This window comes from Babylonia areolata, chromosome 7 (genome assembly GCF_041734735.1).
Source record: "Babylonia areolata isolate BAREFJ2019XMU chromosome 7, ASM4173473v1, whole genome shotgun sequence".
NCBI classification, from domain to species: Eukaryota; Metazoa; Mollusca; class Gastropoda; order Neogastropoda; family Buccinidae; genus Babylonia; species Babylonia areolata.
This window is the reverse complement of record NC_134882.1, coordinates 46,295,510-46,315,509: the sequence shown is the minus strand read 5'-3', so window position 1 is coordinate 46,315,509 and position 20,000 is coordinate 46,295,510. Positions and strand designations below refer to the sequence as shown.

At 44.9% G+C, this 20,000-nt stretch overlaps 1 protein-coding gene across 1 annotated transcript in view; it reads left to right on the top strand.

The window, feature by feature from the left end:
* LOC143283856 (glutamate receptor-like) overlaps nt 1-20,000 on the top strand; it is a 420,866-nt gene that overhangs the window by 299,327 nt on the left and 101,539 nt on the right. The window contains exons 6-7 of the mRNA XM_076590233.1: nt 1,326-1,433; nt 2,721-2,840. Of these exons, the coding sequence (XP_076446348.1) occupies nt 1,326-1,433; nt 2,721-2,840 (228 nt within the window). The remainder of the gene's footprint in view (nt 1-1,325; nt 1,434-2,720; nt 2,841-20,000) is intronic.

Below are 20,000 nucleotides of genomic sequence, written 5' to 3'. Positions count from 1 at the left end.
ATAAGCTGACTTTTGACAGAAATGTTAATTCCATTCATAAGAAATGTCAATCTAAATTTTTTTTTGTTTACGGAAGCTTAGAAATGTTGGTATAAATTCAACTATTCTTCAAGTTATTGTGATGTTGTATCGAGTCCGTGCTCACAGTTTCATTTATGTGCTGGTATGGAAGTTTGGGAGAGAGGAGTAAGCGTGTTTTGAATGATGTCATGAGTGTATGCAGTAAAATTGTGGGAGTAGCAAACAAGCTAGTATGCAGGAGCCTGTATGAAAGTCGAGTGGTTTAAAAAAAGCAGGCAGATAGCAACTGACGACACCCATTATTTTAGCAAAGTATTATGAGCTATTGCCATGCAGAACTTTTTAAGTTGAAATCCAAGAGCTTCTGAAGACTTTTATTCCACGTTCAATCCACCTTTTAAATTCTTGAGAACTGTAGTGTGTGTGTGTGTGTGTGTGTGTGTGTTGGGGTGTCCTGAGTGGTTGTCTGTAATGTGTGTGTGTGTGTGTGTGTGTGGTGTCGTGTGGTGTGGTGTGTGTGCGCTGCGCTCGCGCACTCTCAGTGAGGACCGTGTGAAAGTCCGAGCATGATAGGTTGTCCTTGTTCTAATTGTGTGTGTGTGTGTCTGGGTGTGTGTGTGTGTGTGTGTGTCTGGGTGTTTACTGAGCTTAAAAACGTGACAATTGGTTATAATGAATGTGCAATATGCAGGATGAATAATGTGCAATATGCAGAATGAAGGTACAATGGAATATGTCTAATGCTAACGTCATTATTCTAAATACATTTATGTTAATAATTACAATGTAATCATTAATTGCAGTGTTTTAAAAGCGAGTATGTGAAATGCTTTTATTTGAGAACATATGTTTATTACTCTTGATTAATCAAGTAAACCGCGTGTGTGGGGTGGTGGGGGGTAGGTGGGTGCGGGTGTGTGCTGATTATCTGGTTGTGGTTTTCCGCAATGTATCTTTATTCTTATCTTATCTGTCTGTTACAATCAATGTGCAATATAGTAGGCTATGCTTATAATTATATTCAAAATAATGTTTCTTAATTCTTTCTGTTTTTACATTAAGAAAACCAGTTATTACCTGCAGTGTGTGGATGTATGTATGAAACGGTGTATGTGATATTTTTTTACATTTGTGTCTTCGTAATATTCGTAAAAGCTGTTGTTGACTTTTACAGTTATGGTCCCCATGTTGTTTACTTGTCTATGTTGTGATAATGCACCTGACCAAATTTCTCCAGTTGGAGATAATAAAGTTATTCTTATCTTATCTTATCTTATCTTATCTTATCTTATCTGCACGTGCAGATCAGTTTCGAGGGACTGACCGGTCACGTGCAGTTTGACAGACGTGGGTACCGGAAGGATTACAAACTGGACATCGTCACGGTCAGTCTGGACAAGGGACCTCACAAGGTATGTCCAGAGGTCAGGTGTACGAATTCGGAATGGTAGTGAATAGCGATAATTGTATCGAGCGTATTTTCTGGCGAGGCGATCACTCTTTGTGCGATTTCAGAAATTCGTGAAAAAAAAGTATAAATGTATATGGTTTCCATACTGCTATGATTACAGATCCAGTTCTTGGTTTGCTAATCCTCCTCAAAATTTTTCTTTGAGGTAAAATTGACTTACGTAAGATGGTCATTTGACAGTTCAAGAAAAATGGTTGCCATGTTTACCTTTAACTGGAACCAATATATAAAACATTGTTAAAAAAAATTTAAAACTGGGGAAAGTTAAATCTTAATACTCCAAGATGTTGAGTAAAATGATTGTACAATTTGTACATGGTTTATTGGTGAGCAAAGAAAGTATATACATATATTATGATATATGCAAATAATACATTTTGGGTGGAATTGATGTTTTACTCTTGTATTCGATGACGTATATCTTAATTATGTATTTACTTATTTGCGTACTTATCCTTACCATATTTGTTCTTCCGACATGTCCTTTTTTTTTTTTTTTTTTTTTTTTTTGTATTTCGTTTATCTTTCCTCTTTGCTTTTTACATAATCGGGCGCATTTTGATCAATTGGCTTCATCGCTTCATTAGGGGAAGAGTGCAGTTGGTTTATGTTGCAGTAAACCTGCCGTCTTAAACTGAGGGGAGGAGGAGGAGGATACTTATACAGCGCCTATCCTCGGTCAGAGACCAAGCTCTAAGAGCTTTACAAACTCGGATCATTTGCACCAGGGTAGAGCCGACTGAAAGCTGCCATTGAGGCGCTCACCATCTGTTTCACTGTGTCATTCAATCAGGTTTCAGTCACGCACACGTGTACGTATAAAGACATTAACACATTACGTGCACGACCATTTTGTTTATTTACCCCGCCATGTAGGCAGCCATACTCCGTTTGGTGGGGGCGTGCATGCTGGGTATGTTCTGCTTACCATAACCCACCGAATGCTGACGTGAATTACATGGTCTTTAAGCGGGCGTATTTTATCTTCTGCTTGTGTATATACACGAAGAGGGGTTCAGACACAAGCAGGTCTGGACACAAGATGTTGACCTGGGGGGATCGGGGAAAAAAAAAAAATCTCCACACCCTTTACCCACCAGATGCTGTTACGGAGATTCGCACCCGGGACCCTCAGATTGAATGTCCAACGCTTTCGTTAGCAATCGGGCATTGCGCCCGTATTGACGACAATAACACTGACTGACAGACTGACTGACTTTGATGCCAGACGGGGGAGTGGCACTCGGAGCGAGGCTTGCTGCAAGGCCAGTCAGACAACTGGCACCGGCCGGCCCCAGTAAACAACAAAACCAAGACCCAGAGCGTCAACATTGTCACCAGTATACTGGTAAGGACTCTCTCCTCTCTCCCTCTTTCTTTCTTGTGTGTGTGTGTGTGTGTGTGTGTGCGTGTGTGTGTATGTGTGTGGTGGGGGGGGCGGTGTGTTTTTGGGGTGGGGGGGCGGGGTTTTGTGTGTGTGTGTGTGTGTGTGTGTGTTTGGGCCCGAGAATTTTGGTTTGGGAATAGAGGGGGAGAAAAAAAGGGGGGGGGTTGTGTGTGTTGTGTGTGTGTGTGTTTTTTTTTGTGTTGTTGGGGGTGTGTGTGTTGGTGTGTGTGTGTTGCGTTGTGTGTGTTTTGTTGGGTTTGTGTTGTGTGTGTGTGGTGTGTTTGGGGGGTGTTTTGTTTTGTGTGTGTTGTGGTCAGAGACTAAGGTTGGGAATAGAAGGGTAGGAGAAGGAGAAGGGGAGGAGGGGTGTTTGGTGTGTTTGTGTGTGTGTGTGTGTGTGTGTTGTGTTGTGTTGTGTTGTGTGTGGTGTGTGTGTGGAGGGGGGGGGGGTAGAGGAGGAGGAGGTGCACGGGATCCAAATCGCCCGTGTATGGTTGTGGTGTGTGTAGTGGTTTGTTGTTGTTGTTGTTTGTTTGGGGGTGCGTCGGCTGCGCTGATGTGGGGTGTGTCCTTTGCATTTTTTGGTCGGGGCCCCGCGTTTAAGGGTTTGGGCTTGCGGGATTGCTGTTTTAAGTCTTTTTCTGTCTCTTGCTTCGTTTACGGGGGCGTGCCGCCTGTTGCCTTCCTTTTGGCTCCCGCTCCGCATCTCATGCTGTGGGCTCGGTTTGGGAGACCAAGAAGAGGTGGAAATCCCTTTTAAAATATGGCCCCTTCTTTTCTTTCCCCCCAGGGATAAGGAGGCAAAAAATGTTAGGGTCCACAGGGAGGGGGCTCAGGTGGGTGGGGTTTTGGGGGGGGGGGCCGGGGGGGGGGGTGTGGGGTGAGGGGTGAGGGGGGGATGAAATAGAGGCGTGGAAGGTGGAGGGGGGATGAGGGGGGCACCAGTTAGGGGTTCGGGTGTTGTTTTTTTTTTTTTTTTGGTTTTTTTGTTTTTTAAATAAATCTTCTCGCTCTGGTCTCGCGTTGCTCATTTGTCTCTGTCCTTGAAGCGTGACGTTTCCTTTCCCCTCTGCCTCTTTCTGCTTGTCTGTATCTCTCTAAAGTGTCTGTTTGCATGTTTGTCTGTCTGTCTGAATCAATCCTCTCTCTCTCTCTCTCTCTCTCTCTCTCTCTCCTCTCTCTCTCTCTCTCTCTCTCTCTCTCTCTGCTGTGTTTGTGTTGTTGTGTGTCTCTCTCTCTCTCTATATATATATAATCTCTCTGCATCTCCGTGTCACACACACACACACACACACAACACAGCCACCACACGCACACCACACACACACACACACACACACACACATATATATATATATATATATATCTATATATATATATATCTATATATATATACTATCTATAGTATATCTGTATCTCTTTTGCATCTCTCTCCTGTACCTCCTCTCTCTCCCTCCGTATATCTCTAATGACAGGAATTCTGTGACAACAATGATGAAAGTTAGAATTCATTACTAGTAATGCACGAGAAGCACTTTTGTTTATACAGGTTAAGTTAGTACGTATTTTACATTTTGTTGTGGTTGAGTGATCCACCATTTTGTGTACTTTTGACCTCTTTCTAGCCGGCCGGAGGCCTGGCGATTAACACGTTTTGTTCTTGTTCTTGTTATTGTATATCTCTATGTATCTCTCTGCATTTCTCTCTCTCTCTCCTCTCTCCCTTCTCTCTCTCTCACTCTCTCTCTCTCTCTCCTCTCTCCACTCTCTAATTTTCTCTCTCTGTTTGCCGTGCATCTTTTATTTGAAACCCCTTTTTTTCCCCAATTCACTCATTGCCTACACTTAACAGATAACTAATGAGAATACGAGAGATTATTTAGTCTCACTTTTGACATCGAGGCACCCACCCAACACACACACAACACACAACACACGCAGACGCACCGCACGCACGCACGCACGCACGCACGGCACGCACGCCGCCACACACACACACACACACGTTTGCACGCGCGCACACACAACACACACCACACTAAAACGTGACATTCATAACCCCCCCCTCCCCGCACCCCTTCCCCCCACCTCACCCCTACTCGCACGCCCTCGTTACTTCCCCACCCCCCCGAACCCCACCAACCAACATAATAGAACCACTGACATAGAAACTCGCACCCACGCTCGCAGCACTTGTTGTTTGTCTCCGCCTGCGTCTCAATGAATTCATATTTTGATGAATCTCTTGGTCTGGGCACTCAATGCGTTTCTTTTTCCATTCTTCTGGTATCAGACCAAGCATTTCATCTGCTAACGCCTCGCCGGCCGTCTCTGGCCCCCTCTGACTCGGCACATACGATAGAAGGTAAGTGTTCGCGAGATGGTTGTTGTTGATGTAGTGCAGAGGTTAGGGCGGAGAGAGAGGCACAAGCACGAGGAGAGAGACGAGAGAGTGTGTGTGTGTGAGTGCTGAGTGTGTGTTGTGTGTGTGTGTGTGTGTTGTTTGATGTGCGTGTGTGTGTGTGTGTGTGTGTGTGTGAGTGTGTGTGGTGTGTGTGTGTGTGTGTGAGTGTTTGCCAGGGGGGCGCGGGGAGGGGGAGAAAGCGAGAAACGGACGTACACGAGGGCGGGAAAGGGAGTCGTAGAGTGAATGGACTCAGGGAGACAGGCAGAACAGCGCGGCCAGAGGGACAGCGAGAGAGAGCGAAGAGAGAGCGGAGAGAGCGATGAGAGAGAACAAAAACAACACAACAACAACACCAAAAAACAACAACGGTGGACTGGACAAAACGTTATTTCAGTAACCTAAATGTATTTTCTCTATCAATATATTAAGTTACGTGAGGTCACAGTAAATAAGATTGAGGTAAAGAATACTTAGACCGCACCCCCTCGATCGCCAGACATGCCCGGAAATCGTCCGTCAGCACCACCCGATTACCCGTAACGAAGTACATGAACGCACAAGATCGGGGAAAGCTCTGTTGGCGTATTGACGGAAATAAAGGGCGGGTGGACGGGGCGGGGCGGAGGGGTGTGAGGAGGGGGAGAAGGATTGGCGCACGGGGCTAGGGGGAACAAAGCATTTCCAGCTTCGTTCAGATTAATTCCATTCATTGACGGTAATTCTGGGAGTGCCATTAAACCACCCCTCAATGGAATTAGTCAAGGCGCCTGCTCCGAATGTCAGGGGAATGGGGGCGAGGGAGGGTGTGGTTTTCAAAGGACTGACCCACAAAAGCACCTTCTAGGGAATGGACAACGCAAAACAAGAATGCGAAACCAACAACCATCAGGCCACCACTAAAACGTGCTCGTGGGAAGGCGAGAAAAAAAGGAGAAAGGATAAACGAACCAAGAACACACCAAAAAACTGTTCTCGATATTTGCGTGACACCGTAGTAGTTTCTGTTTGTTGTGCTCTTCTTCTGTACCGTGCGAAGTTTTTTAAATGCTTGAGTGTGTGTGTTTGAGTGTGAGTGTGTGTGTGTGTGTGTGTGTGTGCGTGTGTGGATGTGACAGGGAGCGGGAGGGAGGAGAGAAAGCGAGAGAGAGAGAGATGAGGAGGCGAGAGAGGAGAGAGAGAGCAGAGAGAGACTGCAACGGGTCCGCCAGTCTCACCATGACCACGAGACAGAAACGGACTGACTACAGAAACATCGGGGGCTGTTTACGTGGATGGCGACAAGCGCAGGCTTTGCTTTGACACGTGGAAAAGCCAGCTTAAAATGTTCACCGCCGGAGTGGGGAAGGGAAAGGAAATCCCAGCACGTCCATCTTTCTGATGATTCACCTCACTTCTTGGACGTGCTTGGGTTGACGTGGTCACTTTCACAATTCTGACAGTGACTAGAACAAGACCTGAACGCTCAGAGTGGTTTTGTGTAGTGTTGTAGTTGTGGTTGTTGTTTTTTCTCTCTTCTTTCTTTCTTCTTCCTGACGATGAGGAAAGAGATTGATTGCTTTTGTGATCCGAATCCATAATTGTCTGTGTAGCCGGTTGAATGCAGAGATGTATCATATCTCCACGACTGCTTGGCCCACTGGGGCATTTTCGCTGGCGTGGAGAGATGATTACCTAGAATTCCACTCGTCAGTTCGTGTTGTTTGTACGCTTGCCGAGATCCGGAAAACGAAAGGCTTTACCGAGGATTAGCAACGAACACTTGGCCGGGTAATGTTCCGCGAGTATCAATTGGGAGCATGATATACACCCCTCAATGGGAATCAGTCACGCAGCATGCCCAGAACTTCAGGGGGAAAACTTCAAGGCTTAACCCCACAAATACACCTTCTCGGGATGAAAAAAACAAAGAAACAAAAAAAGGGAACACGGCAATCAGCAATCGAAAACGTGCTCCCGCGAATGATAGGCGTAACTAAATAGATAAATAAATCAATTAGTAATAAAATAAAAAAAGTTCGTAAATCAATGAATAAGAAAACGTGCTGTCTCGATAGTCTAGATAATAAATAAATTAGATCAAAATAACTAAAAAAAGTTCAGTAATCAAAATGAATAAGAAAAAGCTGTTCTCGCTTTATTGCTTTGAAATCTGGGGCTATGCTAGTTGTGTCTCTTTTTTTTCGATGCCTTTTCCCTTCTTTTCATGCTCACTGTAACGAGCGCGCGCGCGCGCGCGCGCGTGTGAGTGTGTGTGTGTGTGTGTGTGTGTGTGTGTGTGCTGAGTGTGCGCGCGCGCGCGCGCCCACACACACACCACACACACAACCCACACACACACACGTACACGCATGCTTGTGTATACAAGGGTCCAAAATAGAGGAACTGAGAGGAAGGAAAGAGAGAAATGAAACCTGGATACTGGCGACAAGCACTGGCTTAGACGTGGACACGTGGAAAGCCACAGGCTTAAAACTGTTCACCGCCCAGGAGTGGGGAGGGGAAATCCAGCAATTTTTTCTGATGATCCCTCACTTTACTGGACGTGCTTGGAGATGAGTCGTCTTCTTCACCATTTGACGTGATCGACAACAAGGCACATGAACGCTCAAAAGTGTTTCGTTTTTTTTTCTCTCTCCTTTCTTTCTCTCTCTTTCTTTCCTTCCCTGACACTGCGGGAAGAGATCATGTTGCTTTTGTGATCCCGTCCATACTGGTTGTGTAGCGGTGCTAAGCAGATTTTATATATCCTTCGAATTTGTTTTTTGCCCACAGGGAATTTTCGCTAGAGTGGGAGGTCAATTCTTCAGGAGTTCAATCGATCCAGTCATGTTGCTTGCACGAGTGTCAAGGCATCCGGGGCGCACAGAAGGCTTAAATGAGGATTTAAAAAGGGCGTGGCGAGGAAATTCATTTCGTGCGTATTAATCTCGAAGTTTCCATCAACCCACCATAATGGAATTAGTCACATACCAGCCTGCTCAGAATGTCCGGGTGAAACTCCAGTCTAACACAACGCACCTTCTCCAGGATGACAATATAACCACAATCCGCCAACATGACACCGTGCTAAGGAACTGTAATCAAAATGACTAATAAATATAAGGGACTACTTAAACAGCAAGTATTCTTGATAATCATGGAATCTGTAGCGATGTTAGTTGTAACTCAATCTTTCGTGATTTTTCCATTTCCTTTTCATGTTTATTATGTGTTGTGTGTGCTTGTGTGCCTGTGTATGTATGTGTGTGTGGGTTCATAGAGGAGAGAGTGAGAGAGAGAGAGGAGAGAGAGAGAGATGAGCGAGAGAAACTCACCTGGGAAGCCAGCAAACAGACAAAGAGACGACAGACCGGCCAGACAAAGAACAGAAACGCAGAGGGAACGTTAACGGGGATTTGCGACAAGCGCAGGCTTTGAAGTGGACAGTGGAAAGCACAGGGCTTAAAACTGTTCACGCCAGGAGTGGGGCAGGGGCAATCCCCAGCACGTCCTATCTTTCTGATGATCCCCTCACTTCTCTGGACTGTGCTTGGGCGCGTGGTCTTCTTTCACAATTCTGAACGTGGATTCAGAACAAGGCATGCAACTCAAAACTTCTCTCTCTATTTTTCTTCGCTGAAGATGATAAAAGCGCTTGTTGATTTGTTGATCCGCATCGTAATGTCTGTGTAGCCGGTGATAGCAGATTATTTTATCCCCCATCGCTTAGTTTGTTCCCACAGGGGTATTTTCTATTGGATGGGAGGTAATTCTTCAGGCTTTCAATCGAACCAGGTCATGTTGCTTGCAAGCGTGTCAACGCACTCGAGAGCACAGAAAGGCTTTAATGCGGGATAAAAAAAGGGTGTCGTGGCGAGAAATTTATTTCGTGAGTATTAATCTCACCGTTCCCATACCCCACCCCTAAATGGCATTAGTCAAAAACAGCCTGATCAGAACTGTCAGGTGAAACTCCACTCTCACACAAAAGCACCTTCTCCAGGAATGAAAAATATAACCAACTAAGCCAACATTTGAAAACTTGGCTTCAAGAAATGATAATCAAATGATTACATAAATAATAAGAATACATAAAAAAGAAAGTCTACTTGAATATAGCATGGAATCTGTAGCTCTGTTCGTTGTGTCTCCTTTCTTTTCCTGCCTTTTCACTTCTTTCATGCTTATTTGTGTGATGTGTGCATGTGCGTGTGTAGGTATGAGTGATATGGGTTCACAGAGAGAGAGAGAAGAGAGAGAGCGAGAAACTCAACTGGGACAAGCCAGCGAAAACCAGACAAAGAGGACAGACAGACAGGAGACAAAGACCCAGAAAGCCACGGGGAATGTTAACGGGGGATTTGCGCCCAAGCGCCGGCTTGAAGTGACAGTGGAAAGCACAGGCATAAAACTTGTTCACGCCAGGAGTGGGGCCGGGGAAATCCCAGCAATCCTTCTTTCTGATGATCCCTCACTTCTTGGACGTGCTTGGGATGCCGTGTTTCTTTCACAATTGTGGAGTGTTCCGGCACAAGGCATGAGCGTCACATTCCACCCCTCTCTCTCTCTCTCTCTTTCGCATTGTTTTCTTCTGAAGATGATGAAAGAGCTCATGTTGCTTTTGGTGATCTGAAATCCATAATGCGGTGTTGGCAGATTTTCATAACTCCCAAACGATGTTTTGCCGCCAACGGGCATTTTTGATAGGCTGGGGGAGATATTTCCAAAGGGGTTTAACGATCAGTCGTTTTGGGTGTAGGCTTGCCGAAAAAATAGGGAGGGGCTAGGGCCTTTGGAAAAAACCAAAAAAAAAAAACAGGGTTTAGAGAAGAATTATTTTTATCATAAAAAAAAAGGGGGGGAACGTGGAGGGGGGGGGGGGGGGGGGGAAAAATTTAAAAACAAAAAACAAAAAAAAAATTAAAAAAAAAAAAAAAAAAAGCTTCGTGTGAAATTCTTTCTGCATGTTCAGCAAGATCAAGACATAATCCCGTAGGATCACCACACGTTACCCCCCCCTCCCCCCCCCCCCCCCCCACCACCACACAACGACCACACACAACCCCGACCTCCCCCACGCCCCCCCCTCCCCCTTTTTATGTTCCCCCTCCCCCTTTCCCCTCTCCCCCCCCCCCCCCCCCCCCCCCCCCCCCACACGCACACACACACACACACACACGAATACATTGTTCTATCATCATGATTGATTGCAATTCAGGCCAGTCATATTGATGGACGAATACCAAAATATAATTTGAAAAAGTATGGAAAGTTTTTTGGAGATTGAAGTGGGTGGTTGTTTTTTTTTTTTGTTTTTTTTGTTTTGGGTTTTTTATTTTTGTTTTGTTTTTTTCATACCAACCATTCACTCCTTTTATCTTGCTTTTATTCTTTCTGGTCCTTCCTTTTCCATTGTTCCTCCCCACTGTGTTTCTTTCTTTCTTTCTTTCTTAATTCTGTCTATTATTCTTTCCTTCAATCGTTTTCTTATTCTCTCCACTCTCCCCTAACTTACTTTACTTTGCATCCCAATCTTCTTCTCAATGTCACCTGTTTCATTATTGTATCTAGGCTATCCATCGATTCATCTTGTGCTTTATCCAAGCGGGATACGACGTTGAATCGCACACAATCACACAAGTCATTTTGTATAAAGACAACAAAAATCTTTACACTTCTGTAGAAAATAATAGTTGAATTGCAACATTTCTCGGACCCGGTCCAGTTTCGAAAAACAAAAATCATTCACTTACTTGGGAAAAGTTGAATTGACCACAATTAACACCAAGTCGTTTTCTAAAAAAAAAAAATCATACACTAACTGGGAAATTTTGAATTGAACAATTAACAGCCAAGTTATTTCGTTTAAAAAATCATACACTAATTGGGGAGGAAAGGAAAATGTGGAATTGGACCACAATTAACCAGCAAAGTCACTTTGTAAATCATTAGCAACCAAACATTACAGGGGAAATGTTGATGAACCAATTAATCCGCGAGTTACTTCGATAAAAAAAACAAACTCATTCTTGTTACTGGGGGGATGGGAAAACAAATGAAACAATTACTTGAGGAGTAAGCTCTTCAAGAGTATCTGGGGGGGTTTGGAGGGAAGAGGTTTAACGCAGTTCCCGCATCATCTAGTCTATTTCGTGGTGGCTATCTGGGATTTCCATAAAGCACCTACAATTAGGGTTGTTTGAGCAAGCAGCAGCGAATATCGGGAAGAGAAAACTCCAGGGTTGGTACCCTCATAATTGAAGCCTTTGGGGGTTGGGTGGGGTAGGTGAGTGGGTGGCGGGACCGAGAGAGGGGTGGGGTGGGGTGGGGGCGAAATCTGTCGTCAGAAAACGTTCTCATGATGAAAAAAAAAGAAGGAAGAATAAAAAAAGCAATGCAATGCGCGCTGCTGCTGTATAAATCTAAATGCTTGTTCAGTGTTTATTCATTTGTTTATTGGTGGTTAATTTGTTTATTATTAGTATTATTTTTTTTTTTTTTTACACATTATTGTTTTGCTTATTTATTGACGGGCGCCATAGCCGAGTGCGTTAAAGGTTGGGCTTGTCAAATCTGAGTGGTCACGTGTTCGAATAGGTGACGGGCGCTGGTGGGTAACGGGTTTGGAGATTTTTACGATCTCCAGATCAACCATAGGTAAGACATGCTAGGACTGAACCCGTCGTGTGTATATGCAAGCAGAAGGAAAGCTCAAAATACCCCACGTTAAAAGGATCCTGTAATCATGTCAGCGTTCGGTGGGTTATGGATCAAACAAGGAAACATACCAGCATTGCACACCCCCGAAAACGGAGTAAGGCTGCCTACATGGCGGGGCTGGTTAAACGGTCGTCCACGTAAAAAGCCACTCCTGTGCATAAGAGTAACGCAGAAGAAGAAGAAGCTTATTTATTGATGCATTCTTTTCTGTATTTTTCTGCTTTATTATACAATTCTAAAGTTTTTCATCATCTTGTATTTTTTTTCTTTCCTTATTCCTGCCATTATCATTGTATGATAGTCAGTGTGTTGGAACTATGACCATCAGGACAGCAGAAGAGGTAACTGTTGTCCCGACTATTGTTGGACTAAGAATTTATTACAGTGGAGAGTGTTTGCCACGTCATATCCCAGTCTCTTCGGCAAGAGGGTCTTCGGGCGGCGGCATTGGGGATGTTCCAATAGCCAACTAGCCCACAAGGCTGCAGCACAAAAGAGCAGTGCAATTTTGCCCAGTTTGTGAATCATAGTCCTTTAACAACAGGCTAAGCTGTAAAATGTTACCCATGGTAACATGGGAACCGTTGGTAACCCAGCAGTCAACTTTGGTGTTGGTCACAACAGTAAACTTTTGTCACTCGTGATATAAGTGGTGTTGGGGCCATTATCCTGGAGTAGTAGTAAGTAGTAGTTAGCGTCACTTTTTCTTCTTCTTCTTCTTCTTCTTCTTCTTCTTGTCCTTATATATATCAATCTTGTTATTGTCACCGTTGTCTTCAATCTTCGTTCTTTAAGTAGCTCCATGTTCGTTTTGTTTCTATTTTCTTTTTTGTTTGGACATATCCTTTTTGTGTAAATTATATGTTTAAAATATGGTTGTTTTCATTTTTTTCGCGGCTTCTCTTTTCTCTCTCTTCTCTCTTCTTCTTTCTCTGAAGTGTGGTTTGTGTGGTGTGTTTTGTGTGTGTGTGTGTGTGTGTGAGTGTGTGTGTTAGGTGTGTTGTGGTGAAATCAATTTGTCACAGACCTCACATGTTAGATTGGGCGAGAGAGGTCGATATTGAAATGGTTTAAAACTATCCAAATAAATGAGCAAACTACATTTGCGATTGCTGTGAAAAGAAAAGGAAGAAACAAAAAGCCTGGTAAACACGCAATTGTAGCTGGTACAATTCTAGAGCACTGCACCGGTTTGGTTGTTCTCGAGCCGCCCCATAGCTCTCTTTACGTCTCGACGATGGAAACATTTGCTGATGGAGCATCAGAACAGAGGGGAGCTGAAGTAATGCCCCCCCCTGACCCCCCCCCCCCCCCAACGCACCCCCCCAACCCACTTCAAAATTGTATGGAGGTTACGTTTTCCTTTTCGTCTTTTTGTGGTCTTTTTTTTTTTTCATACCAGTACGTGGCCGTCTCTTTTGCTTTTAGTTTTCTTTCTTTATCTCTTTTTTCTTTGTCTTTTTCTTGTGTTGTTTCTTTGACTTTTGTCGCACTCCTCTAATCTCTCTGTTTCTCCCTGACTCTCTGTCTCTCTGATGTGTTCTGTTCTCCTGCATGTAGTCTCTGTCTCTGTCTGGTCTGTCACTTGTTTCTCTTCCCACACTCTCTTTTTTTCCCTGAATCGTCGAAAACTGCCTTCTGTCTCTCTGTCCTCTCTTCTTCTCCGTATTTGTCTAACTTGCCTCTTCCTGTCTCTCCTCTTCAATATCTGTGTCTTTTCGCCTTTCTCTCTCTCATACCCCCCCCTCTCTCTTCTCTTTCTCTCTCTTCTTCCCTGAATATTCTCAACTCTGCCTACAATTCATAGGTTACAGTTAGTTTTTAACAAACAAATCGAAAAAACACAACTCATGAAATAGGAAATGATGCTGTTTTCTTTGGGAGCCCCACTCACGTTCTATATTCATAACTAGTACATTCCTGTACTTCCTCTTTAAACGTCCTCTGTGTGTATGTGTATGCGTCAAATGCATGTGCTTGCGTAGGTGTTAGTGTCTGTGTCTGTGCTGTATGGTCTGTGTGTTGTTTTTGTCTAGTTAGTTATTTTTATATTGCTATTGGATGTTTGTGATGATGAAGATGATGAAGTTGATGACGAGCTGATGATGTGATGATGATGCTGATGTGTGTGTGTGTGTGTGTGTGTCTGGTGTGTGGGTGTGTGTGTGTGGTGTGTGTGTGTGTGTGTGTGTGTCTGTGTTGTGTCAGTGTGTATTCTGATGTTCTGAGTGTGCGTGTGTGTGTTGTTTAGTTTTGTCGTTTTCTTATTATATTGCTGTTGTTTTTGCTTGCTATTGTTGTCCATGATATGTTTTTATGTTTTTTTTTTTGTTTTAGGTTCTTGTTATCATGCGTTGTGTTTGAGCAGCAGCTGTTGTTGGCGCAGATGCCGTACGGTGTTGGTTTGTTGATTCATCTTCATATTTTTTTCGGCCGGCAGAGCTGATGTGTATTGTTGCGCCGAGCCAGTAATAGATTATACCGCTGCCATCTGAATCCGTTTATTCTTATTCTATTAGCAACATAATCGATGTTGTTTTCCACCTTACACGGCTTTCGTCTGTATATCCATCACGGCCTTCCTATTTGTTATATATGTTTGTTTTCATAGTATTCATCTAGAGCTTATATTTTTATTTAATGTTTCGTTCATAATGAGGACATCAGTCGACAAACCGTTCTACCTCGTCTGACATTGGAAACCGCTAGCAACCTGAGCTTAGCTTTTATATGACTGACTCCCCCCCTCACCACCCCCTCCCTCCCCTCAATCTCCCCCCCCACCCTTCCCCACACCATCACCACCAGATAAAATCAGACCTACAGGCTCTCCCAGGCGCAGATACACAACAGACAACACTATACACCACGTGTTTGCGCCCACCCTCTCTCTTGTCACTCTCTCCCCCTCGCTTTTGTTGCATGACCTTCATTTTTGTCAAGAAATCTGGTGCTTTCGGTTAATATTCTCTCTATTCCCAGTCCATACAGCCCGCTCTAGTCCTCTCACGCAGCCATGAACAGCTTGACCGTGGGGGCCATCGACCAATGGGGGGAATAACTCGTTTTACTATCCGCTTGCTAGGCACTGTGCGTGGCCGAGGTCTTATGGTTATAGCGATAGATTTCTAGATCCAGTATACACAGCGTGATCAGGGCTCGATGCCCGTTTCCGCCCTGGTCGTGTCCCCAACAATATTCAAGACAAGTCTCCTTTTCATGTGGTTGGAAGCCTCGGGACAACTTACCCTGAAACGTATAAAGGACACCTCACCTTCAAGAAACACGCGCTGTGTTCATGGAGCTGACATCGTCTGTATGTCAAACATATGGGGAGTCGTCTGTGTATGCTCTCTAACGTCTGAACCTTCGTTTTCCTTTTGATCACAGTGGCGGAAACTTCGAGACTGAGGGGGTGGGGGTGGGGGGGGGGTGGAGGGGGAATTGGTGGAGAGCACAAAACGGCCTCAGGTTGTCAATCGTGTCCGACTATTGTACAATGCCCCAATATGTGCACGTTTACACACTAAATTGTGATTAGTAAGCTTGCATCCTCAAATATCGAGCGGCTTTAATCTGTACCTCATATAAAAAAAGCCGCCTTTCCTCTAACATAAGAACCAACTTAAGGGTCCGCCATGTATAGCTGTTTCGTGGGTCGTCAACTTGGCAGGTCGTAAGGGCGCATTGGCCCTCTTCGGGGTTGAAGAACAGCAAGTAGGTTCTAGAGTTCCTGAATATGCTGGTTGCTCACCTCGGGCCGTTTGCCCTTGCCGTAGTGAAGACTTACCGAGGTACACTATACTGCAGGTAGATTGAGATGAAAACGCCCCTGAAAGGGCACATTTCACTCCCTATTTTCGTATCCATCACGACTTTTTATAATTATCAGATGGACATCTGGATTGTGTTTTTGGGGGGGGGAAGGCGAGGGACTGGGTCCGCCTTTTGTCATGCCGAACCTGAACACGTGGGTGTGAATTCCTGCCCGATGGCCGTGAAAAGTTTTTTTACTTCTTTGCTCAAGATTTGTCGTCTTCTTCCGGCAACTGAACGTCTCCTTGCGTGATTGACATGAGGGTAGATGGCATTGGGGTATTATGAGACGACACGGACATGGCGTGAACGACACGACCGACGAGGCACTGCCCTGCCCCAGCATGCACTGCACTGCACGGCGGCATCGCATACATTACAAGCTGTGCAAACGTAACGCCACGCCAAACCAGCACCACCCACTCACGGTACAGCCAGCCAGCACCAAACACATCCCTGTACAGCCAAGCCAGCACAACACATCACGGTCCAGCCCAGCCCCGCACACACCCTCACGGTACAGCCCCGCCGCACAACAACTCACGGACAGCCAGCCCAGCAAACACATACGGTACAGCCCAGCCTGCAACCACAGCCAAAACAAATACCATACACAACATACAACCCCCCCCCCGGGTGGGGGGGCGGTGAAATACAGTACAGTAACGATATAATAAACGCAGCACATAAAAAAAAAAAAAAAAAAAAAGTCCAAGCTCTGTTTAATCCACTTCGCCATTTCAGCATCGCAGCAAAGCCCTTTCCTGGGCGCTGATTGGTCAGTCGGAAGAAATATAGAGTACAGGTGTGTTTTTTTGTTTGTTTGTTGTTGTTTTTCATGATTTTGCTGTGGTAAAAGACGATGAAGAATAGCAGGGGGAGACGAGAGAAAGAGAAGGAACGTGAAAACTTGAGTCTAATAAAACACGTCCATATACATTAGAAAATGAGCATGGCAATACATTTTCGTATAATTTATGGTATGGTAAAGCCGTGATAGGGTGCTATCAACTGCGAGACAGGCACATGGACGGGATGGCAGACGCTTTTTTTTTTCTTCTTTTTTTCTTTATGTGTTTTATGTTCTTTCTATATTGTTCACGGCGCGCGCGCGCGCGCGCGCGCGCGCGTGTGTGTGTGTGTTGTGTGTGTGTGTGTGTGTGTGTGTGTATTTCGTCTATTCATTCATTTACGTTATCATCATATTTATTCTAACATTATCGCTTTCTTTTCTCCCCTTCTTTTCTTTTTTTTTTCTCATCTAATTTATTTATTCATTTCGATTCTTATCTATTCATCTGTTCACTCATTTCATGTATTTTGTATTTGTATTTTTATTTCTTTTTATCACAACATATTTCTCTGTGTGAAACTCCGGAACTGCTCTCCTCAACAACCCTTTTGTTGACGGTGGTTCTTTTACGCGCGCTAAGTGCATGCTGCACACCGGGGACCCTCGGTTTATCGTCTCATTCGAATGACTAGCGTCCAGACCCAACACTCAAGGTCTAGTGGAAGGGAGAAAATATCGGCGGCAGAGCCGTGATTCGCACCAGCGCGCTCAGATTTTTTATGCGTTACCTCTAGGCCATCACTCACACTGCTAGTGTGTAGTGTAAATACGGATTTGTCTGAACGCAGTAACGCCTCCTTAAGTAGTTAACTGAACTGAAATGATCTCGTATATTCCAGTCAGTGAAATATTGGCAGTGCAATAATTATTATGCATTTCCCCATGCACTCATGAAAGAAATAATAATAATAATATGATAATGATGATACGAAATTATTCATCATCATCATCATCATCATTCATCATCATTGTCATCATCATCTCACACCGTGAGAAACCATAAACCACTAGCCTCAACACTATCGAAAGGCGGCCCATCGAGTGGCCCCTGACAGTCGGTGACCGTGTGGTCATTGACCAGCGGTGGTAAGCGAGCGATGGTCAGTCGGTCAATCAGTCCCAGGGCCACCGTACCGCCGCCTGTCACTGGCCTGTTATTGGACCGTCCATCCGTCCCGCCGGCTGGTCTGTAGAGACAGGAGGGATGGTCAGAGGAAGGATGGGGGGCGAGGGGGCCGGTGGGGAGGGAGGGGGGGGGGGGCGTGCGGATGGGGCGGGGGGGGGGGGGACCCCCTCCTCGCTTCCCACCCCTCTCTCTGTGCTTTCCCCACTGGCTTGAGAGTAGGTGATGAAGACGGGTCTTGTGAGAACAGGGAGAGCAAAGGTGCTGACTAGAGTAGGGAGCAAAATGGGTTGGAATGTGTGTGTGTGTGTGTGTGTGTGTGTGTGTGTGTGTGTGTGTGTGTGGAAGAGAGAGAGAGAGAGAGAGAGGAGAGAGAGAGAGAGAGAGAGAGGAGGAGAGAGAATGAATGAACAAAATAAATGAACTGAATCTTTGTTTTCCAACGGTGAAGACATTAGCACTTTGGCCCGACTTACACATCTGCCGTTGTCCTAAGAGACACACAAACATATACGCATATAAATGTTGTTATACTTAATACATGTATGATGTACACAATTATAACACAGCGTCAGACTGAGAGGACACAACATCCGTCTCGCATCTGTTCGAAACGGAAGCGAGTAAACACACACCACCACACCCACACACCACCCACACACCACACACACACACACACACACACACCCACCCCCCCACACCACACCACACACACACACACACACACACACATCAAGGGAAAAAACAAACAACAAAGCTCAGCATAATGTTTGTGTGAGCGAGAGGCAGAGAGAGAGAGACAGACAGGACCAGACAGACAGACGGAGCGGACCAACTGGTTCAATAAATGCAGACCCAAAAGCCTACCTGAAGATGTATGCCACACGTACTATGTAATATTGGTAATGTAACTGATACCACAGCAATATATATATATATATATATATATATATATATATATATATATATATATATATATATATATATATAATAAACATGTGGATCAACAGAAAAAAAAGTATGCCGTCAAGTGTCTTGATAACTCAGCTCCGCAAAGATTTAGCGAGTCCAATTTTGTCTTCAAGTATACAATAGTGATTGTCTGACCTGTGGATAGTAGGTAGTCTGCTGCAGTCCACAGGCACTGGTCAACAGGAAGGGCAGGGATGCTGAGCTGGTTGGTCAGTCGCTGGACACGGTCAGATGTCACTCACTTTGCTACTTAGATCTTGACTGTCTGTCGGTCTGTCTGTCTGTCTGTCTGTCTGTCGCTTGTCCCGCTGAGAAAGAGATGGACGGGTCAGATCCCTGGTGGAATTGACACTTGGGGATTAGACAGTCTCGTGGAGGGGTAGGAGGAAGAGGAGGGGGTATAAAGGATGCAGGTGTGTGTGTGCGTGTGTGTGTGTGTGTGTGTGTGTGAGTGTGTAGCGGGGTTGGGGGGTTGATTAGGAACTCGGGGACAGATAATAAGAGGAGTGACAGATGGGTGGTTTCAGAGAGAGAGAGAGAGAGGGCAGTGGGCGGTAAGTATTAGGGATTGTGTGGTAGATAAGGGAGTGGGTTAGTTAATTGCAAAAGCGATGCTGAAAAAAACGTTTGTAACTGTGGTAGGATCCCTGAATCTCTGTTTTTGTTTGCCCGGACACAGAAAGTGGAGCGGTAACAGTCTTTGTTTTTCTTGAAGACTCCTTTGACATTGTGCAGCAGCAGTCTCAGTGGACGTCAAAGAACTTGGGTGTCTCTCAGTGTGAAATCATCGGCCAAATATGGAGACAGGGTTTAGGTTAAAGGTTAAAGGTCTCACAGCCTTTTTCAGCTATCGGGACAGTGAATTCATATCCACTGTGTCTAGGGCTCAGCACAGGAAGTCGTGGCCTGGTCCTCTGCTTCCGTCGTATTAACCTTCCCAAGTTCGGTCACCATTCAGACCTGGGTGAGGTGAAGAAAATTGGAGTAACGTGTCTTTCTTAAGAACAAAACATACCGTTGGTTCCTTGACTGAGTTTAATGATTGATTGATTGATTGTTTGCTTTTTTGACCAAACAAAAATGATTTGCATTTTGTCGCGATGGACCTAAACGTAGACAACCAAAGACACACAGTCACTTTCTCTTACTCTCCACATTACTGTGTGTGAGTGTGTATCATGTGTTCCAAAACTGATCAGGAAATGGGTAACACGGTGCTATCCTGTTTTCAGCGACTCTGTGTGTGTGTGT